The sequence below is a fragment of the Enoplosus armatus genome, chromosome 18 (genome assembly GCF_043641665.1).
Source record: "Enoplosus armatus isolate fEnoArm2 chromosome 18, fEnoArm2.hap1, whole genome shotgun sequence".
Taxonomy (NCBI): domain Eukaryota; kingdom Metazoa; phylum Chordata; class Actinopteri; order Centrarchiformes; family Enoplosidae; genus Enoplosus; species Enoplosus armatus.
The window spans coordinates 1,859,189-1,883,383 of record NC_092197.1 but is presented as its reverse complement, the minus strand read 5'-3'; the positions used below and the strand labels follow the sequence as shown (position 1 = coordinate 1,883,383).

Genomic DNA, 24,195 nt, shown 5'->3' with positions numbered 1-24,195 from the left:
GTGTGTGTGTGTGTGTGTGTGTGTGTGTGTGTGTGTGTGTGTGTGTGTGTGTGTGTGTGTGTGTGTGTGTGTGTGTGTGTGTGCGTTTAAAATGAGATGAGAAAAAAGATGTAACGCTCCGTGCTGACAAAGTTTTAGTTTTGTATTGATGCTTCAGTTAAGTTAGCGAAGAATCAGCAAATATTTTGATAATCAATTAATCATCTTAGTCAACTTCTCAGCTGTGAGGATTTGATTCTTTGTCTCATGTGATGATAAACCAAATATCTTTGACACAACAAGACGTTTGAAGACGGCATGTTGGGCAATTTTCCCCCTTTTTTTTTTTTTAACATTTTATAGACCAAATGATTAATAGAGAAACTAATTGGCAGACTAATGAGACAATAATTGTTGGTTGCAGCCAATTGAAGTCTAAGAGGTTTCAGTCTCAGTGACGAGCTTTGAGACCTACAGGAGTACTAATAGAGATGACTGGTTAGTAGCGCTGGGTATTAAACATCAGTATTGTTTTTAGCACCAACTGAAATGTGTCCATATCACCAAATCATCAAATATCATCAAAAACTGTCTGTGTTTGTTGGGGACTATTTTCAGCGGCGGATGAATCCACATGTGGTGCTGTAGTGAGTACGTGGGGCAGCAGGACGGTGTGTGTGTGTGTGTGTGTGTGGGACTGAGTCACAATGAACTACAGTGTGTGTTCATGGTGATGAAGGAAACAACAGTGAGGCTCACTGATGAGTGTTTAATATATATTTTTATGGCTCAGAGGAAGAAGATGTATCAGGCTGTGACACACACACACACACACACACACACACAGTACATGTTAGTGGACACATTCACTGCTACTTTTTGTCTCTCAATGGGATTTAATAACAATAAGGAAAATACAGATCTGGCTGATCCTTTGTATGATGAGTCATGTGGGTTCAGGTGGTTCACAGTGATTTACTTTGACATGTGAGCCCACGACATTAAGCTGCACTGGATCTGTGGTCCAGCAGAGGGCGCTGTGGGTCTGACGCCTGCTCTGATCTCATTGTGTGTAATTTAAACTTTAAATTTGTTGCTTGTTTGTCCTCCTGTCTGTGTTGTCTCTTATATTTGACTTCTGTTAACATTCCAGTTCGTGTTCACATCTGTGTTGTCTGTCTATGAATGTGTGTGTGTACGTGTGTGTGTGTGTGTGTGACATAAAATATTATCAATACAATATTTCACAAGTACATATCAGAAAGCAAGCATCCAGTCCGTAACTCCATTACCCATATGTGTGTGTTAATAGCATAACATGCATTTTAAGCACCTGTCCGTCATTGTTGCATGTGTGTAAACATGTGAAATATGTCAGAAATGGCCTCTAAATAAACCCCCCCCCCCCCCCCCTTGTGCTCCCTGTGTTTGTACATTAATATATTAATGATAAGGATGAACATGGTGAGGCCGACTCTCTCCGAAAAATCAGTGTTTTAAAGATCAGGTTCAGATTTCTTCTATTTTAATGTAACACTCACAAACCCAGACGCACTGAGCTGTGATCGCTCCTCCTGTCCGACTCCTCTGAAGTGCGACTACACTGTGAAGAAAACAAAGCGCAGACATTGTTCTGTGCAAAAATACATTCTTAAGTTTAAGGTGGCGATATGCTCAAAAAGAACTATGAAGATTTGTTGTCGGCAGGCTTTTCTAGATTAATATGTGAACAATTTCTTACAATTATACAATAAAAAAAAAAAAAAACAGAATACAAAGAGAAATAATTGACCTTGTTGTTATGTAATGGAGGTCTGTGAGGAAAATGCACAGGATTTTTTTGGTTGCAGTACCGCAGGTGACCACTGGGACACATTGGCAGCAGGGCGGAGCAGTGGCACCGTGTCGCTCTCTCTAAGCCTAGTCACTGTTGCTAAGCTGCCCGCTAACTTCCCTCATGTTAGCTTTGACCGCTAACTTTGACCGCACAGAAGAAGAAGACCGTGAATCTTACCCCCCCCCCCCCCCCCCACCCATTTCTTACAGTGTAGTCGCGGCACACAGGGGGGTTTCCTCGGTGCCGGTCTGAGGAGAGGGACGAGTGTCCTCTCAGTGCAGTCCGGTAAAGGTCCGGTCCTCTCAGCAGCAGCAGGGCTGTTCAGGCGTCACATCAGCACCGTGTTTTGTCTCTTTTGCATTTTGATTCCACTTGTGTGTTTTGATTCGTTGTCATCACTCTCCAGCGTTTTGCCATATTCCAGGAGAAAAGTTTGTGATTCTGAGTAAATATTTTTCAGCTGTTTACTTCCATTTTGTTTTGTTGTAATAAGTTCATTTCTATGGTATCAGAAGAATGAATGTAAAAAGATAATCATTACTTCGTGCTACTTATGCTGATTGAGAGAAACGTTGGCTGATGATGTGGAGAACTGTGTATTAATATATGACTGCTTAGAGTATAATTCCAGGAAGCATTTATTTTTAGGTAATTGGTCTCAGTTCTCAGGTACAACAATACTGTTACTATGAACTGAACCGTTAAATCAGTTCCTTCTTTCTGTCCGCGTCACATTTGTATAGAACTTCCCAATTTTATTATTATTATTATTATTATTATTATTATTATTTCCAGGTTTGCTGCCAGTTTTGGGTGCATTGAGACTCCATTTCATTTAACACCTTCAATAATCAAGTTTCTTAGGAAATAAACTCAATCCTGTTCTAAATGTGTTATGTTTGTTTGCCTTTTCTTTTCCCACACGTTTATTTTAGACATGTTTTCCACACAAAAACGAACTTTACTCAAGTACAAGTACCTCAGAATTGTACTTAAGTACTGTGCTTGAGTAAATGTACTTAGGGTGTGCATCTGTGTGTCGTTTGAGCTCAGTTGCTGCTCTGTCCATAAAGGCCAAAAAACCAAGTTATTGGTAATTATTACTGATGAACATTATGGAAGAATTGACGTTTTAGGCGACTTAGCGCCCCCTACAGTTTTCAGAGTGCAGTTCACCCTCATGGACAGCTGTATGCATGTGTTTGTTGGCAAACTGACGGTAAAACTAGTGAGTCAACTTTGCTAAGAGCCAAACAGACGGACACATTTACATACTGAAACCTGAAGCCTAAACCTTTAGCTCCCCACACATTTTCAGTTTATATCATCGAAAGGCAGCTGCAGAAGCAACTAGGTCATTTTTTATTTGCTAGGCAGTCGGTGACAAGCGTGTGACCACACACACACACACACACACACACACACACAGAGTGAAGCCGCTGTGGTTGAAAATGATCCATCTGCACCACACATCAACTGATTTTAAAGTCATTTAAGTCAAGTCAGAGTTCAAAATATGCCTCAAAGGGTTGTGAAATAAGATAAAACCATAATAAACAAACGTTTCAAATATATAAAAGGTGAGGTGGAATACAACAATACACAAACGTGTAACGTGCACAACATGTACGTAACTGTGCACATAAAAGTGAACTGAAGTCTGTTATATCAGACTTCATATTAATGTTATTCATATATAAATCAACCTCCACAGAAGTATTTGTTGTTGTGTGTCAATCCACATGAACTGAAGTGGATCCATCGTCTCCGGGACTCGCTGACGTGACCTCCGTCGGCCTCAGAGGGTTTAGAGCTCATTGTGGACGTGGTTTTCAGATCCTCTGTGGTTTATTGCAGTTCTGTTAATTCAGAATTGAGCTCGACACAAAAGCCTGAGCCAACAGTTTTGTGTTTGTTTATCTCAGTGCTGATGATCGTCGCCATCATTGTGGTCTGTGGGGGTTTGTACTCACACGAGGATGTGGGAGATTTTATTGATATTGTAATGTACGCTCAGTGTCAACCTTATTAGAGACGTAAGTAATAATGTTCAGTTTTTATATCTCGGTGCACCGCAGCGCTCGACTCAACTTCAGACCATATTTTGTACTTTTAGTTAATTTATTTAAATTATTTATTATCTTTTATTATTGTGTAAGCTGCCACACGTACAGTTTTTGCAAGATATTCATTTTTCTATTTGCACCGTAACTATGCAACATTTTACTCCTCATTGGTCACTAGCCCCCCCCCCCCCCACTCTATATATTATATATATATTATATATTGTTTTTGTTAAATCTTTTTTCTGTTGTCTGTTCTGTTTTATATCTATTTCAAATCTGAATTGAAGCTCGACATGCACTTGTTTGGAAACTCAGTAAATAAAAAGAAATCGCCTGTTTTCGCAGATTAGCCTGGCAAAAACTGTTCATTTATTTATTTATTTTTAATTACCAGATTGTTTTTTTCTCACTTGCCTCTCAGGGCTTCCGTACAAATGCCACGGAAAACGATGAAACCCTGACTTGAAGGTGTAGATAAACTGCAGGGTCGTTACGTTAAGGTGCTGTATTTCTGCAAAAGCCCTGATTTTGTGATTTTGTAGAAGTTTTGTGGATCCAATTTAACTGTTTAACTGTTACACAGAGTCGTTTTAACACTTTTAAGTCACTGGAAACATATTCTTCTCAGTCAGCTTCTTACTATGAATAACGATGAACATGTACATCAACACTAAAAACGTTTGATTGCTTCACGAGACATTTGTGTTTCTGTTTTTCCCCCCTGCTCTTCTCGCTGGTTCATGTGTGTTTCTGTGCATCAATCAAAGTTGAACAACATTTGAACAACATTTGAACATGAACATGTCTTCGTCTTTCTGAGTCGGGCCTCATGTCAGTGTGTCGCTCGCAGTGTCGCACTTCCCCCTCAGCTCTTCCAGCTCGTTGTTTTGGCTTTTTGGTCAACAGCCTTACCGCTGTGGTTCACTCTCACTGATCTCATAGCTGCTTTTTATACATATGTACATACATATATATGTATGTACATATGTATAAAAAGCTCTACAAAGTCTCTGAACAGCAGACAGCTGATGAACATAGAGCAGCATTTAGCAGCTGAAGAGCCAGATGTTTCGCTCAGGAGGTGGAGGAGAGCAGAACCAGCGCTAACAGAGCTAATAGCGCTAACAGCGCTAACAGAGAGAGACGACTGGACTTCATCCATCAGGTGGAAACAAACACGACTTCACATGTGTTTGCTAACTCAGCGCACACAGTGATGATATCAGTGTTGTTTCTGCTGCTCCTGCCCATAAAAATCAGTTATTGCAGGTATATGGTGTGTATGTATTTCTGCAGGAGCCCTGATTTCATGTTGATTACTTAAAGTTTTTTAAATTTTGGTCACTCTGTTACCCGCAGCCCTGGTATCACTTCAGTGGAAAAGCAGTGAAACTATCACCTCTCTTTCAGCAACTTGCCTCTGCGTATGTAGCATGTGGACAACCAGCACCACATCCTGCCACAGGAACACCTGCATCAGTGGCCGGCTTCTGGTAGAAAGAAAAACAGGTCAATATATTGTAAAGTATTTAAAGTAGAAACTTTAAAATGAATCATTTCTAAATGTGCACTTTAACTTTTCTGCATCGGGATGAACTCATCAAAGCAGCAACAAGATGAACACACAGTACACATCTGTAGCGTAATTTCCTTCCTTGGAAATTACACCAGAAGTTCCAAGACAGAAGGGAAGAGCGTCACCACCCCCTCATGTTTTGTGGCTGAAACCACACAACTCCTTTTCTCTCGTGTTAACATGCTGCAGCATCTTTTTCTCACATTTCGCTCATCCTCAACTAACTAACTACCTGCTCAGAACCTGGAGGTGGGGGAAAGTTGTTTTCTCGGTCAAATGAGCTCATATTACTGGCATCCACTACAAAAACCACATGAAGTCACGAGCAGCAGTGTCGCCCAATAGAACGGAGTAAAACAGTGAAGCAGCAGCTACATGTAAAATGATTGTATTTTATTCAAAATGTGAATTTCTGCAAACAAACCTTGTGAATCTGTTTTTACAAACTCACTCGCCAGTCATTAAAAATAAAACCTTATGTCACTTTAGACGTGTCTAAAGTGATATTTCCATTTTGTGGAATATTGCAGGGCTAAATAAGATGGAGTCGGATGAATAACAGAGTCTTTCGGTCTGTGTAAACATCGTATAGCTTCAGTGAAGAACTACAACAACATGTTACACACAATATATACGAGATACTGTCAGACAGTTTGGAATAAGATGATTTTAACAACCTTAAAGCTACTAAAGGGAGAAAGCAGGCCAGCCGAGCTTTGGATTTCTCCACATGTTGAAACAATGTGCTTTCTGTAGGTTGGTGTCTTTTTAAAATCACCTTTCCAAAACCAGAAATAAAAGACAGTGTAAGACAGTGTGTAAGGAATGGATTCAACTTACTGTAGTGTGTCATTAACTATATTATTATGTAGGGATACAGGTGTTGGCTTGTAAATCTACCTGTTTATCAGCGTGTTGGCTGCCGTCAGCAGCTCTGTCCTGCTCTTTAGTAGATTTGTGGAAGTTTACGCTCCAGCGACTCCAAGCAAACTACCAAACATCCAGGTATGTTTTTCTGCGGTAAACATTCAAACCCTCCAAGAGTTATGTCAGAATTAAATAGCATTTTAAGTTAGCGTTAGCATGCGTTAAAACAACTTTGTGCTGTGAGCCTGTTGTTTAAGGTGCCGATGAGACGTTGTTCACGTTGCAAAGCCATCTACTAGGAACGTGCGCTGTCGTGATTGGCTGACGCAGCACCTCGCCACATGGCATCAGTTTGTGTTGCGTCGAAAGTTGAGCCAGTTTCAACCTGTTGCAGGACGACCCTGCGTCGTTCCCCCGGAGCCCCCTGCTGCATCGACCGACTGGGTCCAGTCAAATGAATGAATGTATGTTTTCTTTTTATCACACAGGGTTGCTGGACGTTCTGAACGCGGCCTAACTCGTCACATTCCTCTCGTTTTAACTCACGGCCAACAAAACCTACAATCGTCGGCTGGAAAGTGACAGTGAAAAGCTCGACAGGCGTAGCAACAGGAACTAAGGTCGGCGAGCTTAGCATTAGTTCCTCTCATAGAGTACAAAGTGTTTGAATGCATTCGTCGTCATTGTGTCCGGTTTCAGAAAATGAGCGAAAACAATACAGATGTTTCATTTCAGGAGCCCAAATGAAACCAGCAGAACAGGTTTTACTTATTGCACATCGTCCCTCTCCAGAGATGAATGGGGTTAAATGTTAAAATTGTTCCATTTGCATTGTGTCATGTGGGTGGGGGCCTTCACGTGGCTTTTGATGTCATGATGAGAGAATGTTTGTGTGTGGAGCTACAACTACAACGAGGAAGCTGAGGGGCTGCCGCTGCTGCCTATAAAGAGACGCTCAGTCTGCAGTGCAGCAAGTGGGACGAGACTATCGACAGGAAGCTTCAGTGAAATCTGAAAGAAAATATTTCAGTCACTTAACTTTTCATCATCATTCTTTAACAGCTAACATCGCGATCATGTGCGACTTCGATCTGTCTCAAGCTTTAGAGAGGTAAGTCCAAGAGAGTCCACGAATCTGAATGCTCTCTTGTCTAACTGTCAATATTACAGTATGATTTTAGATCATTCTTGGTGTGTTTAGGGGAGCCGAGATCATCAAACCTGTGGCATATTTTACCACAAGTGAACCCATTTGCAAACTGTGTTATATTATGCTTGTGAAAGGGGAACAGTTCCAGGCGGTCGGGAAACGCTTCACTTCTCACTCACAGCCTCTTGTTCATGTGTTGGTGAACGAAACGTTCTTTATCGAATTAAGAACATGCAGAATACTTGATATTTATCTGTTTTGTATTTCAGCTCACCAGAATTAGACGTGATGGGATTTGAAGCCTGCTGCCTCGACACGAAGGTAAGATGAATTATCATTTATGGAAGGCTGTGCAGGTCATAATTCACTTTCATATTCCTATATTTTTACTGTTCGAGGTTTACATTTTCACACTCATGTACATGTAGTGTCACTTTCAGATGTCCTCCTTAGATAGTATAAAGAATATATGTACACATGAATACAGTACAATATCATTATTTAACAATCAAGTTTTTTTCACCCCAATCCCAATCAGTCCTTTAATATTGCAGATTTTGAGTCTGAAACTTATATTTACCTAAATGTTACTAAATATGTATCTGACGCAATATTTGTACTTTTGAGTTGCTACTTATTTCCATTTTCTGCTACTTTATACTTCTACTCCGCAACATTTCAGAGGGAAATATTGTACTTTTTACTCAACTATGTTTATTTTCAGCTTTATATTGTTACATATACAATACAAAATATATATCAATCAATACACCTTTCAGTTGCTTCTGTTGTGGAAACATAAAGCAACGACTGATAGAGCATGGACTATCCACTGACTCGTCACGGTCATCCGTCCACCGCACTCTCAATAAGCACTGAGAATGGACCCCTTTTTAACCTAATTCTTTATGAATTTACCCAATCATTATATTTTGCTCTTCCTTCATGTGTCTGTGGCATTGGTGGACTGTAACTAAGTACATTTACTCAAGTACTGTGCTTCAGTGGTAATACATATATGTGAGAGGCCCAGAATGAATTATGTTCTACGTATCCTGAGCTGCAATTTTATTTATTTTTATCTATTTATTTTCACTAAATTCTTGAAGCGTCAGGACAAACTTTGGCTTTCTGTAACTCAGAGACGAGGAAGCACCTGCAGGAGGACACGACGTGTGATTTCTACTCTGTTCTTTGCAGGAAGTTCAGGAGGAGACCTTCAGGCTCGATGAGGGACTGGATCTGGTGGTTTCCCACAACCCAATGACCATGCAGAGTGTAGGTACCCTGCTGCTGGCGGTGAAGAGGATGAAAAAGTCCCTAACTTGCGGTGGAAGGGAGCTCAAAAATGATGAGCTCTGCAGTGTGATCATGGACACCCTGGTGGAGGGTGGGTAAAAACAACACAGTTTCACATCAGTATAAGTTGTCCTATAAACATTTTAGAGAGCTGAAGTGAAACCAGAACTTCCAGGTTCAACCTCATTCAAAATCCGGCTGACATTTGTAACAACACTAATAACTACAAGTCCAGCCATCAAACAGAACCTTACTCAACAGTATGTTGTGTGGCTGATAATTTGGGCAACTTTTTGAATCACTTTCCTCCTTGTTTGGCACCCCCTTTTCTGAAAACATCTGCCTCCACCTTTCCACAGAAACGACTGTCAAGAAGATGGAGAACTCCTCCGTGGAAATGAAAAGAATATATCACCGTGTCAACAGTGTGAAGCTGTGCACTCTGTGTGACATAAGAAAGAAAGATGTCGTCCACAACTCAGAAGAGTTGACACTGCAGGCCATCACTCTGAAAGGAGGACACAGCGATCGCAAAGGTACCAGGAAAAGTACATTTTACTCAAGTACTGTACTTTGTACAGTTCTGAGGTAGTTGTGCTTAACTAGAATGTTTCCATTTTATGAGACCCAAAGTTGTAAAACATTAGAGAAAAGTTCCCCAAAAATGAATACAAATTTGTGTATCAAAACTTTTTTCCTTCTTCTTTTATTTCCCATTAATCATCTCACGATCCCTCAGATTTATCTGGTGACCCTTTGGAGGGGCCCAACCCCTAGGTTGGGAACCACTGGACTAAACTAGCTAACTGTATATAAAGTAATTAAACTAGCTAACTGTATATAAAGTAGTTCAACAAGCTAACTGTATATAAAGTAATTAAACTAGCTAACTGTATATAAAGTAGTTCAACGAGCTAACTGTATATAAAGTAATTAAACTAGCTAACTGTATATAAAGTGATTAAACTGGCTAACTGTATATAAAGTGATTAAACTGGCTAACTGTATATAAAGTAGTTAAACTAGCTAACTGTATATAAAGTAGTTAAACTAGCTAACTGTATATAAAGTGATTAAACTGGCTAACTGTATATAAAGTAATTAAACTAGCTAACTGTATATAAAGTGATTAAACTGGCTAACTGTATATAAAGTAGTTAAACTAGCTAACTGTATATAAAGTAGTTAAACTAGCTAACTGTATATAAAGTGATTAAACTGGCTAACTGTATATAAAGTAGTTAAACTAGCTAACTGTATATAAAGTAGTTAAACTAGCTAACTGTATATAAAGTAGTTAAACTAGCTAACTGTATATAAAGCAGTTAAAACTAGCTAACTGTATATAAAGTAGATAAACTAGCTAACTGTATATAAAGTGATTAAACTAGCTAACTGTATATAAAGTAGTTAAACTAGCTAACTGTGTATAAAGTAGTTAAACTAGCTAACTGTATATAAAGTAGTTAAACTAGCTAACTGTGTATAAAGTAGTTAAACTAGCTAACTGTATATAAAGTAGTTAAACTAGCTAACTGTATATAAAGTAATTAAACTAGCTAACTGTTTATAAAGTAGTTAAACTAGCTAACTGTGTATATAGTAGTTAAACTAGCTAACTGTATATAAAGTGATTAAACTAGCTAACTGTATATAAAGTAGATAAACTAGCTCCACCTCGAGCAGCTACAACAGTAACATGCTGCTCTAACATTGATGCATCAGTATTAATAATCTTGTCAGGTAGAATCAGGTATCAGTCACAGGAGACATTTTACTGCACAATAAGTACTTTTACTTTTTATACTTTAACTACGTTGATTATTTACTTAAGTAGGATTTTGAATACAGGACTTTTACCTGTAATGGAGTACTTTTACATTGCTGTTTTTGGTACTTTTACATGAGTAAAAAGATCTTTCTCCCACCAATACAATACCACGAACATTACATCATGTTCTTTTCTCTGTCTCTTTTTCGCACATTAGTGAATTTCAAACTGTCGAAGTACATCATTGCCCCCGTCTCTGATGGTGATGGTCAGGCTGTTCTTCTGTCCATCCCCAATAACAACTTGCACATTTCCTGCTCTATGAAAGGCGACAAAGCTACTTTGAAGCTGGAGGTAAGCAGAACATCCTACGCACACACACAGTCATGTTTCCATCACTACAGAGGACATTACATAGGCCCTTCTCACAGCAGACATTTTGACATTTCTTGGAGATATAACCTAAACTTACCCATAACCACTACTTGCCTAACCCTAACCCATATCCCCCACCCATTACCCTAAGCTTAAACCCCACCCTCACTCTGATCCCCATGCTCACTCCGACCTCAATGGGACCAGTAGCTCACAAGCAAGACTACAGTAGGCCTGGTCACAACCTGAAGGGGAGACCATATGGATACTGAGGACAGAAAGGCTAGGATCATTGTTTTATTAAAAAAAAAAACAATAATCTCAAAATGTTTACATTTAATCTCACAATTTTGAATTTAATCTCATAATTTTGACTTTTATCACATAGTTGGGAACTTATTAAATCTTATTTTATTTTATAATTTTGTCTTTAATCTGATAATTGTGTCTTTAATCTGATAATTGTGTATTTTTGTCTGCTAAATTTGATTAAATGAATCCAAATAATGGCTTTAGTCTCACAATTTAGATTTTTTTTTTTATCTCATAATTTTGGCTTCAATCTATTAATTTGGACACCGTAAATGAATGTTTTGAATTACCATCTATTTTTATCGGCAGAATTGTTCTTCCATACATAAAATAATGAACATGAAAATGAATATGAGACATTGTCTTCTGGCAGGAGCGCTCTGAGGACGACTTAAACATCATCAACAACAACGGAAACTTGGACCGTTTCCTCTTCTACAAGAGAATCAAGGGAATGTCTTTGACCACGTTTGAGTCCGTCCTGTGCCGTGGTTGGTACATCAGCACCTCCTATGAGGATGAGAACCAGCCTGTGGAGATGTGCAAAGTGGACACTAGCCAACGTCTCACCAGCTTCAACATAAACTAAGAAGTATTGCTGGGTTTAAGGTGTCGTGTACAGTTTGAGTGCATCCAGAATTACGCTGATCTTTATTCTGCCTCAACACTAGATGGAGCCGTCGTCTGCAGTGCGCTCTCTGTGGGTGGTGAGGTGCTGATAACCAATAATTCAGTGTAACCCACTAGAAATAATAATTATCATTTTTATTCTCTGGCAAAATGCTTTGTATAAACTAAATGAATCTCCTTTGGTAAAGAAAGAGAAAGTTGTAACAGGATATTCCTCTAAACTCATGATTATTCATGCTATTGTTCCTGAAATTCAATTTATTTCTTTACTGTCGACAAATGTTCTTTTGTAACGGGAAAATGAAGGTATGAGAATGTAAAACTCCTTTAGTGTAACATGCTTCGCATTAGATTGAGATTATTTATCTGACAGCTTTAGTTATTTTTCAGATTGCAGTTATTCATACTCTTCATGTATCTCTAAATGTGTTGATTTTGAATGTTTGTGAGGAGGATGAAGAGTTCATTCATGTGCTGAGAACATCCTCCTCCTCCTTCTTCAGCTAAATAAACTATTTAACACCTTTAAAATGCAGCGTCGCAATGCTGAAAACAGGAAAATAATTTTTAAAGTAGTAAATGTTTACAGGACAGCGACGCTACAAACACATGATGATCTTATGGAATATGATGCAAGAATAGAAACACTGACAGGAGACATTTTACTGCTGAAACTGAGAATACTTACATACTTTTACTTCAGGAAGGCTTTGAATGCAGGAGTATTTTCACAGTGTGGTATTAGCACTTTGACTGAAGTACTACTGTTTTTTCCCCAGTAGGTTAGCAGCTAAGCTAACCTGCAGGTTTTAGATGTCAAATATTCTGATGAAATGATCAGATATCAGAAAAAACTACCGTCCTTATCTAAACATATGAAGCGAGCCACACGACATACACGATCTTTAGTTATTAGCTTAGTTATTAATGAGAATTTGCATGAGGATTTCCTACTTCTGAAACAGAACCCAGATGTTGTAGTTTCACGCCAGCTGTTTATCGCCCAGACATGTATTGAATGAATCTGAGTAGCCGTACGTCAGCTGCACACAGCCGCTGTGGGAACAGCGTGAGCCCTCAATGCACAAGTACAGATCCAGCTCTGAAGTTTGTTACAGAGTTAGGCTAGCTTTTTATTTATTTTATGCTAAGCTAAGCTAAGTGGCTGCTGGCGGTAAGAAAGAGTATTTCCCGAGATGTTAAACTGTAGTGATGAGCGGACCGGTTCTTTTTCGGTATCCCGGTTTGTTTTGTTCACCTGCCACTAGTGAACCGACTTGTGAACGGCTGTTTTGGTTCTTTATTTTTTAAAGAGAGACTCTCTGAGTCGGAAGTTAACCGAGCTCTCATGCACCGAACGGGAGCAGTTAAGAGTCGTATTGACGTGTTGCTTTCAGTCACTTTGTCTGCGTCAGATGCAGTTCTGTGTTCTGAGTCACTTCTGTTTTGTTGAACTGGCCCAACATTTATATTTTCTCTTTTTTTTTAAAAACCTTTTTTAAAACCCTGCTCAGTCCCTCACAGCTGTCCATACCTGTCTGAGAGCACTTACAATATCATTTAGTGATATGTGTTCTGACGCAGACTCGCTCAGTTTAGAATCAGCTGAAGCTTTGCTTTATTTATTCTCCATAAACTAGAGACTCTGTGATCTGAATTTCACAGCACTCACCAAATTAAATGCCAATCTTTTCGTACACTTCACAATAACAGACTTAAAGAAACTCAGCCAATCAGAGGCGGTTCAAAGGAGGTCGACGTCCTCTCATTGGTGCAGCCTGCGCGGGTTTGCATGGCGACAACTTGGAGCTGTTTCTTGACTGACTTCACGCCGACGAGAGATGCTGAGCTCCGCTCTGCAGCTCTGCTCTGCATCATGGGAGCGGAAAGCAGATTATGGAGTGATGTTTAACTTTAAACAGGCAAAATGGTACAGGCAAGCTGTGCAACACACACACACACACACACACACACACACACACACACACAGTATAAGTCTGTGAGCATCCAGGCCGCCTCTGTCAGCCCGTTTTAAAGGAAATCCAACATAATTAATTCAGTCCGTCTTCCACTGGAGCTCCACTTTCACTGATTTACAGACACGTGCAGCACCAAAACCTTTACAGCCCCTTCCTCCAGTTTCAGCCGTCGCCTGAGATGTAAAAATCACGTGTCAGTGTGTGAAAGGGGAACACTCATGTTTATGTGTGTGTGCACGCACGCATGCATGCAGTACTTGCATCACCTCACATCTAATACGAGCGTAAGGAAACTGGTCATGTCTGAAATCACGAGAAAAACTTAAATCACATCCTTGAAACAACTGAGTGAGTGAGTGAGTGTGTGTGTGTGTGTGTGTGTGTGTGTGTGCGTGTGCAGGAGTTGCATGACCAGTAGTGAACCTATTGTGTGTGTGTGTGTGTGTATGTGTGTGTGTCCCTCTGCCATGCACATTCCCGGCACATGGCAACAGAAGCTAAATATAGCCCCCGCAGCCCGGCTTCACAGCGGGATCACACTTCCTCTTGCTAACGTAGGATCCCTCCCGCTGTCCCTGTTTCTCTGCTTCCTACAAACATGGGTTCCTCTCGTGCACCTCTCTCTCCTCCCTTCTCTTCTTTTCTTTCCCTTTACTACCCCCCTCTTTGACATTACCCCCGCCCCCCCCCCCCCACCATCATCTCTCTCCAGATACTCTCGTTCTGTCTCCATGCACCTTTCAGCTCCTCCACAGAGCTGCAACCTGATGAAAAACTGGGTTTTGTTGTTCGTCTTCGAAGCTGTAAAGAGACGAGCAGATCACTTCAACACACACACACACACACACACACACACACAAGGGCATGTAACGAAGTACATTTACTCCTGTACTGTAGTCGTGAGGTACTTGACTTGAGTATTTCTATTTCATGCTACTGTATACTTGTGCTCCAGCGACAGTAAAATACAGACTTCAACAGGCTACATAAGTAAAGCTAATCCTCGGATATAATATGTAATAATATGTATATTTTTCTGCTTTAAGTACTTTTACTCTGGAAGTGCATTGAATACTTTCTCCACCACTGGTTTAAAGTAATTTTGTGATAATTACTACTCCCACAATATTCCCTGTAGGTACCAAACAGTGAATTTATCATTGTTACTGTTTATTATTTATTTAAAGGTTGAAAAACATATTTATTTTCAGGGGTGGAAAGTACATTTACTCAAATACTGTACTGTACTTACAAAAATTGTACTTTTTACTTCCCTACATTTATTGAATTTGCAGAAATAGACCTGAGTACTTCTTCCACCGCTGCCTGAGGGCACGACACATACGTCGTCATATTTATAGAAGTCAGCGGGGCTGGACCTGACTGATCCGAGCAGGATAGTAATGGACTGCTGGGAGCATGTGGTGTAATCCTGGCTTGATTTGGCACACTGCCTAGTGAGGTATTACATTGCTCACAGGCTGCATTAGTCCCACTGTTCACATGTGCATGCTTGCACACATTACTGCTGCGCTGCCCGGGAGGTGAGAGTGGGATGAAAGTGGTGATGGGAGGTCATCGGGGACGCGGAGCTTTCCGGCTCGGAGATGAACGAATTTACAGCGTAGGAATATTCATGGAGACTTTACAGGGTGATGATGGATCTGTTGAGGATTTATGCTGCTTGGAGAGAGAAAATGTTAATGCTAATTATGGGAATCTCATAAGTTTGGGGCGTGAGTGGAGCTGGGCTATAGTGACCGGCCACCTTGATTACAAGGTGAAACATCTGCAGTGGAAAGTAACATTTACTCAAGTACAAGTTTGAGGTACTTGTACTTTACTTGCATTTTTCCATTTTATGCTACTATGTATTTCTACTGCACTACATTACATTTGGCAGATATTGTTACTCGTCACTCCAGCCTTTCTGGCTTATAACCACTTACAAAAAAAACTCCTTGTTACGTTTACGAGTACTTTTACTTTTGATGCTTTAAGTATATTTTGTTATATTTTAAACAATGCATAACAAACTAATCCTGGCCTGTAATCTGACTTTTATTTCACTTGAGTAAAATATTTCAGGTGGAACGATGTATTCAATAAGAAAAATCAACGTAATTAAAAAAGCCACCACATTAGAATGCGTAAGATTAGCATCTGACATGTCGGACTGTGCAGGCAGACGCAAACACATGCTAATTTGTGAATGTCTAAAAATAGATTTGAATCATTTGTGAATCGAACCGTGTACATAAACTGTGTTAGCATAAGACACATTTTGCAAATGTGAAAAGTAGGTTGCCAAGAGCTCTACGCACCGACCACACTGCTCTACATTTACATGGTTTCGAGGCCTTCCAGTGAAGAATATGAAACTACATGTAGTTGCTTGTTTTTATTTGGTAAACCTGCTTTGACTGATCTTTTTGGCCACTTTAGTGCAGCACAAAAAGCTGTAAATAAAACCTTATAGAGATATCGTACATTTACACATCGACATTATCGCTCACCTGGAGTTGTGTTTCTATGTCAGTCCAGTATTCACTCTCTGTTAGCTCTGCTTTGGTCTCCACCGACTCCTGACGAAAACATCTGGCTCTGTAGCCTCTAGATGTTTTGGTGCTGGTCAGGTAGAGTACCGTGGGTTCGGACCACTGCCTACTGGACAAAGACTAGCACCATCTGGAGTCAAGGCCGTGGAAATACCACAGTAAAGACCTAAAAATAGTAGCTAGTTATATTTATGTTTTAGACATTCTGTGAAAATATTTTGGACCTCAACCAAAAGCATAAAACAGTTGAGTCACTTGGCTGTCACTCGGTTCACCTCGTACTCTCACAGAGACCACATCACCACAAGTCTTGTATGTGATCTCTTTTCATGTGCTGTTGGTTGCAGCCGGTGTGGAGGGTTTGTTCTCTGCAGCTGCAGCAGCCTGCCGTCAGCTCTCATTAAGGACCGCGAGGATCCGGCCTCTCACCTCAGAGCCGGCGGAGTGAACTTGTCTTCTGAAATGCGACGTTACGTGCAGTGCGTCTGCTTGAATATGCACAGCAGGCCTCTTTAATGGAAGTGCTAGATGAGTGCCTCTTAGAGCATGTTCAGCTGCACTATCATTTCCAAGAGCATGACATAACATGATGACACCCAACCTGATCTAATCTCTCTTAAAACCCCTTTTTGTCTTGTCTCGTCTTGTCTCGGTCAAACTCATCGGACTTGATTTTTTCCCCCTTTTTGTTTTAATGAATATTTTAAGTGATTATTCTTTCAGCGTCTGTCTGTTTATTTCAACAACTGTATCAGACAGAGGCTCGTTAAATCCAGCTGTCTGTCAGAGGAGGAAAAACTACAGGTTGCCAACTTTCCATGGCACAATAACAAAGCTGTCAAACTCAGCCACAGCCTCCAGAATGGACTGCAGATAAACAGCTGAGCAGTGTTGCTGCATTTCGCTAATGTTTGCATGAAGAAAAAGGGAAATCCTTCCGTGAATAGTGTGAGGAATGCTTTAATTTGTACCCTGATTAATGGAGTTTTTGGTACCGTAATACAGAGGTTTTCAAACAGTGAGGCAGAGCTGAAGGGGGGGAGGTGGAGGGTGAGTCATAACTCTGACCACACAGACACGATACACATATTTTTAGATTCAGACCTACACTGCCCGAGGACATCATCATCTCTGGTGTCCTTCACGAGTAAATGTCCATAAAGACGCTCCTCATAACTGCAGAACTTGCCTGAGAATCATCATGTTTGTAAGTTTCCTTCAGTGTCTCAGTGATCCAGTGACAGCTGTCTGTACGTCCATGTGTACACCGCAAACAGGAGCTGCCAACAGCTGATTCGGCACATTTTTAATGGTTCCAATTTAGCAAAATGTAAACAAATACAGGCTAAAAAAAACAAAAAACAGGCCCACAGCTAACTGACTGACTACTTCCTGTTTATATTCTCCAAATTATGGGAGCTGTAGTTCCAGACATTTACAGCATGATTATCTCATAAATGGGAGTAAGACGAAGAATAATAACCGGACGTTGCTGTATATATTACACCTACCTTAACACACTTTAATAATTCATTATTCTTCATCTTAGTCTTGCATATATTATCTTGCTATACAGGAATGTATTGACTCACTGGTTTAATCTCTTGTTGTATTTTATAAACAAATCTTATGTCTTTAATGTAAAATCGTAATCCAACAAAGTTACTAACTAAAAGCCCTGAACTCTGAGCGAAAGTCCAGAAGTATCTTGAGCAAAATGTACTTAAAGAATCAGAAGTAAACATGGGCTTCATGCAGGATTATCAACACTAATGCCTTTATGTGGAGCAAGTCGAACGATTCTAATCTATAGGAATACATTATATTCTATGAACTGATCATAGGTTTTGTGTATAAAATCAGCTGTTGAATAAATGTACAGTAAAAAGTACAATAATTCTCTTTGAATTGTGGTGGAGTAGAAATATAAAGTGGCATAGGATGGAAATACTCAAAGTGTACAGTAAGAGTAAGTAAAGTACCTCAAAACTGCGCTCGAGTAGTTTTGGAGACGATGAAAACAATAAGTGAGCACAAACTGAGCAGCTGACCTCTCACCGCCATGAACACACCTCTCTTATGTCGTACCTGCCGAGCGTCTTCCTGCCACATGACGGCAGATCGCAGCACAGTCACGCTGTTGTAGGACCCGAGTCCCCGGGCGGCGAGCTCCTAATGGCACAGCTGACTCCTTGACCAGGAATGTCAAGTCTGTGGAGGCCTCCCACATTAAAATAGCCGGCGTGCCCTGTCAGCACACCCTCACAGCGAGCGCATGGCCGCCCAACAGCTGCCAGATTACAGACCGACTGAGGAGCAGAGAAGAAGAAGGAGCAGCAACAGGAGAACAGATCAGCACGAGGGGAGGAGGGAATCAAATTACCCTCAAGTCTTCTTCTTCTTCTTCGTCCCCCCCTTTCTGCTCCTCGCTCCAGTCAGGAAACAAGTTCAGCTGTATGTTTCCACACAATACATTCATCTCACGAGTGCAGCGAGGGATGAGGTGGTTACAGACTGCAGGCTGACCGCGACTAAACAGCACAGCGTTTTGATTTGCTGTGGATTCGAGAACAAGCTCCTGTTGTGTGGAGCCGTTTCCTGCAGACCGTCTTCATTAACTTCAGAGGCAGCAGCTGCCAAACTGTGTGTGTGTGTGTGTGTGAGGAGAGCAACTGTACAGCACATGCTCCTCACACACCACTGTGACACTGAGTTCCTATTAGGCATGCAACTAACAACTTATACGTCGGTTATTATCTACGTTTCTGAGTCACAATTCTCAGAAAGTGATGAAAAATGCTCGTTACAGTTTCAAAGGGACCGAGGTCTTATATGGCAAAGAAACACAGCAAAGCCTCACATTTGAGAGGCTGAAATTCGGACATTTTAGCAAGAAAAACGACTCGACTGCAGCCGACAATTCATTTGCATTATTGATTAATCTGCCAACCATGTTCTCGACTAATCGTTCAGTCCATGAAATGTCAAAAAGTAGAGAAACACGAGTGGCGTCTTTAGAGACCTCGTTTTATACGACCATGCGTCCAAAACCCAAAGATATTCAGGTAACCATCATATGTGACCAGTGGTGGAAAGTAAGTACATTTACTCAAGTACTGTACAGTTTGGAGGTACTTTACTTCAGTATTTCCATATTCTGCTACTCAATACATCTGTTTGCTTTATATTGGCCATCTACAACATTAAAGTTAATACATCAGTAATAGTGATCCAATAATATAACAGACAGAAGCCGTTCAGCATGACGAGTACTTTTACTTTTAATACTTGAAGTTTGTGCTCAGAGTAAAAAAACATATATATATATATGATATAAAGAAAATAGATTAGCAACAATTTTGATAATTGTTTGAAGTTTTTGTCATTTTTAAGCAAACAGTTGGTGAAATGTCATTTTCTGGATCAAGCGATTGATCGATAATGAACAGAATCGTTAGCTGCAGCCTGAGACCAACTCAGTATGTGGTTTTAAAGCCTCACACTGACCTCTTAATCCCAGTCTGGATTTGACATTGCTGGATTTCTCAGCGGATCACGCTGCTTTTCTGTGTCACATCATCGTAAACTGAATAAATTTGGGTTTTAGACTCTTGGAAAGAAAAAACAAGCAATTTAAAAGACAGAAAACATTTTTCTCTGTTTTCAGACATTTTATAGACTGAAGGGTTAATCAATCAATCAAGAAAATAATCAATGAAAATAATGATATTTCATTCTTTAAGTATGAATCCAGGGATTTAAAAATATACAGTCACAACATTGGGTATTGCGTTTAAAGTTGTTTTAATTAAGGAAGTGTTATACTTTCACTCTAGGAAAAACAAAAATGAAAAATAATCTGGAGGTTCGAGTCACAACTTTGTTTTAAGAAATTAACCTTTTCTTTATTTTTAGTCTTGAAATTCCTTTACATAATACATTTTCCTTTATTATAAGTATTTCAAAATATCTTTTGCTGGTTTGTTCGGTAATATTTTTCCTATAAGTAGAATCTCATTTCAATATAGTTCTCTTTTGAAAAACAAAAAACAGCAACAACATCCATTAATGTGTTTCTGTCCAGGGTCTTCTTCACGTGTTGGACGATGTTGTACATTACGTCAGAAAATGGCCTGCGGCTGGTGAAGACGGCCGTCTGTCCAGCTCTGACCACGACAGAGAGGCTGATGGGGAAACTCATCATCACTGACGCTGTGCTGAAGGTCAGAGAAGCTTCGCTGTATCTGATGCGGCGCTCCCATCTGACTGCCAGATATTTGGACCCTTGAAGTGGCACGTGGGAGCAAATGAGCACCGTTAAAGTCCCCTCTATATCTGTGTGTTGTCCCTGGTGTGTGTGTGTGTGTGTGTGTGTGTGGCGGACCCCTCCACGGTCACAACACACAGTCCTCTCCCCACTTGTTGGCTTTCCAAACACCAGGGATGCTCTGGTGTGAGGAAACACGCTGCTCTTCCTCACCGAGTGAATGTTACTGAACACAATATAACGTATGCTTTGAAAATATTGCCAAGATTGTATGTATAACATAAAACCCTGCTGATCCACACTGTAATTGACTACTGGAGTCAAAGCTTTAGTTTAGTCCGCGAGGCCCTTGTTGTTTGGGCTTAAAGATAATCCTCTCGGTAACTTCCCCTAACATTTTGGGTAATCTTTTCGATTAACTGCCTGCTGCTGCTGCACAGCTCCGTGTAGTGCGACAAGCTCTCCAATACGCTGACATATCTAACGCAAAAACATCCAGCAGCTTTCTATACATTCCTCTCAGGTTCATCTGGCTGACTTGCACAAAACCCCACAAACTGCCCACTGAGGAGAGGCCTGGACTGGAACAGGAATACAATGGATGCTAGCTCTCTCTCTCTCTCTCTCTCTCCTTAAAACTGAGCAAGGAAAACATCTTAAACAGGTTGACTCCTCACTCTTTAAATATAAACTATGCTGCAAATAGGAAAGCATTCATTGGCTTCATTTCTAGTTATAAAAACCAATTTGCTGGTTTTAGTAGGTTCTCTCTCTCTCTTTTCCTCTTTTTTTTTTTTTTTTTAACAATAAAGCATAACTCACTCTTTTTTTCAGCCAATGAGATTTGATCTCATTCACACATTTAGTCCACTTTTTTTTTTTTTCTTCCCACTTTCAGATTCACACAACCACTCCAACCCTCATCCCCACAAACTTTAGGATAATACACCAATAATTCCCTGCACATGTACTTTTTTTTTTTGACGCCACGATACTTTAGTAGGCTATTACAGCACGATTTGTCATGCACTTAATCTGTCGTTTCTGCTTCTTTTTTTTTGTTTTTCTTTTTGCAAAATACCCCTATGTTGCAGATCTGTCGTGTAACTTGACTAACAGCTGTTTCGTGTCTGAGCTCTCAGTCGTCATCCACCTCCTCTCCCTCGGACTCGTCTCTCCTCTCGTACATTTTATCCCTCTGCCTCTCCTGGATCTCCTTCATCTCCTCGGCGTATCTGCTGAAGGCTCCTCCAAACTTGCCCCAGGCTTTGAACGGGATGGTGATAGAGTTCCTGTAGCTGGGCTTCACCTCGCTCACGCGCAGGAACACTCCGTATTTGTTGGACCCGACGTCGAAGAAGAACCGCTTGGAGTCCACCATGATGGAGGTGCCCTCGGGGAGCTCGCTGTAGCCCCCGGCGGCCATGCTCCCGGCCAGCTCCTCGTCGTCTCCCCCGTAATCATCTATGAGCTTCGCAAGGGCGTCCCTAAACTCTATTAGCCCCTGGGCCGGAAGGGCTATGGTCTGGCCGGCCAGCATGCCGCCCACAGGGCCCCCAACTCCAAAGCCAGGTCCGCGGTTTACGGTCTGCCGGATCCGCAGGAACCTCCCCCGCTGGTTCTCCTTCAAGTCCAGGTAGTACTTGCGGTTTTCCCGGACTAGAAACTCGCTCTTGAGAGCGCGCCGGGGCCCGCCGTCCTCACCCGAGCTGGCCTGGGCGATCTGCTCCGGACTGCTAGGCCCCAGCTGGGCGTAGTGCTCGATGAAATCCCCGAGGTAGTCACGGAACTCCGCCGCCACTGACAGGGAGAGGGTCAAGCGACTTTTGGAGCCCCCGGCCCCTACCTCGGCGATTTTGATGAACCTGCCCTTGCTGTTCTGCTTGACGTCCAGGTAGAAGCGCTTGTTCTGGATGTCAAGGCGCTTGGACGCCAGCTCCTGGGTCTCCTGGTCCCTCTGGAAGTGCTGGAAGCCGCCTCCACCTCCTCCCCCGCTGCTACCGCCGCGCTCACTCCCGCTGTCTCCATCCGCCATCTTCAGCTCCACCATTCGGCTTCAGCCCCTCTCTCCTGCGTAGCTGCTTTCTGCGTGCACTCGGCCAGCGCGCGCCCCCTTCACTCTCACCCTGGGTGCATTTCGGGGGAGCGTTGCGATTGGCCCAACCATGTGCCACTTTCACGTGTTCACCGGGTTACGGCTTTCCCATTGGCGTATTGATTTTGTCTTTCACGCCCACTTGTGATGTCTCTCGTTAGCCATTGGTCCAGATTGAGGTTCCGTTTGCGTACTTCTTGTTGCTCCTTCTGGTTGTGAAATCTTCTTGTTTTTATGACTTTATATGTTGAAAATGATGTTTTCATTTTGTTTTTGGCTTCAGTTGGTAAAATGTGTCGACATATTTTGTTTTTCTCCACAAAGTTATAGCGGAAAGGAATCTGGTAATATTTCAGGGTCGTGTTTTTATACTTGCAAACATTTTATGACGTACTTCTAATAGCAAGTGAAGTACATTGGCTAAATTTACCAATACTATATATTCTGTTACTGCCAGCGATGCGAAGGAGATTTAAGTAAAATTATTAATGCTACAGTGTGAAATACTCCATTACAAGTAAAGGTCTCGCATTAATTTTTTTTTACTTGAGTAAAAGTACACGTTATCAGCAAAATAACAAAAAGTAGTTATATTATCCTATATTATATTATGTGATAATTAATACCCATGCATTAATGTGTACATTAAGTTCATCTCACTGGTGGAGCTAATTATAACCTAATACATAATACCTAATATAATCAGAATCAGAATCAGAAATACTTTATTGATTCCGGGGGGGGGGGGGGGGGGGGGGGGGGGTGCTCACACTCAAGAGTAGAGGAGACGCATAAATTTATAATGAACAGTATGTACAAATAAGATATTAAAAAAATTAAAATAAAATATATACATTTACAATATTTAAGGGAATAAAAATATATACAATAACAATGTAATGTATATATATACCATCTTTTAAAAGCTAAGTACATGTTTTATATGTAACATCTTATTTTGTCAAGTAAATGTAGTAAAAAGTTCAATACTCTGAAACATAGTGCAGTAGTAGTCTAAAGTTTTCCATAAATGGAAAAGTATAAGTAACTGAAAATTGTACTTAGGTACAGTACTTGAGTAAATGTAGTTAGTTACTTCCCACCTTTGGTTATGGCTCCACGTTGTCTGCATGCGAGCAGTTTTCTATGATTTGGTGGCAGATAAATAGGCTTAATACATGGGATTGTTTAATGCTAATGCAAATATTAGACAATATTAGCTGTATCACAGCAGTACAGTCATTAAATTCAGTAATAAAGGGAACCAATGTAACTTGTACAATTACAATCACAGCATGATGGTAATTGCTAAAATATAGTTCAACAGTAGTACAAGCAGAGAAGAGTAATAAAGTCCATTATAATCCAATACTGTAAAATATATAATAATAACTATATAACTCTCTGAAGGTATCCATTCTGCATGAAGAGCAC

General features: G+C 40.7%; 2 protein-coding genes across 2 annotated transcripts; one reads left to right on the top strand and one right to left on the bottom strand.

Annotated features, from left to right (window-relative positions):
- Positions 1 to 5,315: 5,315 nt before the first annotated feature.
- On the top strand, positions 5,316 to 12,304 carry il1b (interleukin 1, beta). Its single transcript, XM_070925008.1, has 7 exons — positions 5,316 to 5,391; positions 7,388 to 7,436; positions 7,745 to 7,796; positions 8,676 to 8,865; positions 9,134 to 9,310; positions 10,763 to 10,899; positions 11,606 to 12,304. The coding sequence occupies exons 1-7, from the start codon at positions 5,316 to 5,318 to the stop codon at positions 11,819 to 11,821; spliced, it is 897 nt and encodes a 298-aa protein (XP_070781109.1). The 3' UTR covers positions 11,822 to 12,304.
- A 9,139-nt stretch (positions 12,305 to 21,443) lies between these two features.
- On the bottom strand, positions 21,444 to 22,747 carry purbb (purine-rich element binding protein Bb). Its single transcript, XM_070924494.1, has one exon. The coding sequence runs from the start codon at positions 22,714 to 22,716 to the stop codon at positions 21,805 to 21,807; it is 912 nt and encodes a 303-aa protein (XP_070780595.1). The 5' UTR covers positions 22,717 to 22,747; the 3' UTR covers positions 21,444 to 21,804.
- Positions 22,748 to 24,195: the final 1,448 nt, after the last annotated feature.

Coding starts and splice junctions, on each gene's coding strand:
- il1b (XM_070925008.1), top strand. CDS start 5,316: ATGTGGACAACCAGCACCACATCCTGCCACAGGAACACCTGCATCAGT. Junction 7,797..8,675: donor CCTGCTGCCTCGACACGAAG/GTAAGATGAATT, acceptor TGTTCTTTGCAG/GAAGTTCAGGAGGAGACCTT. Junction 8,866..9,133: donor CATGGACACCCTGGTGGAGG/GTGGGTAAAAAC, acceptor ACCTTTCCACAG/AAACGACTGTCAAGAAGATG.
- purbb (XM_070924494.1), bottom strand. CDS start 22,716: ATGGTGGAGCTGAAGATGGCGGATGGAGACAGCGGGAGTGAGCGCGGC.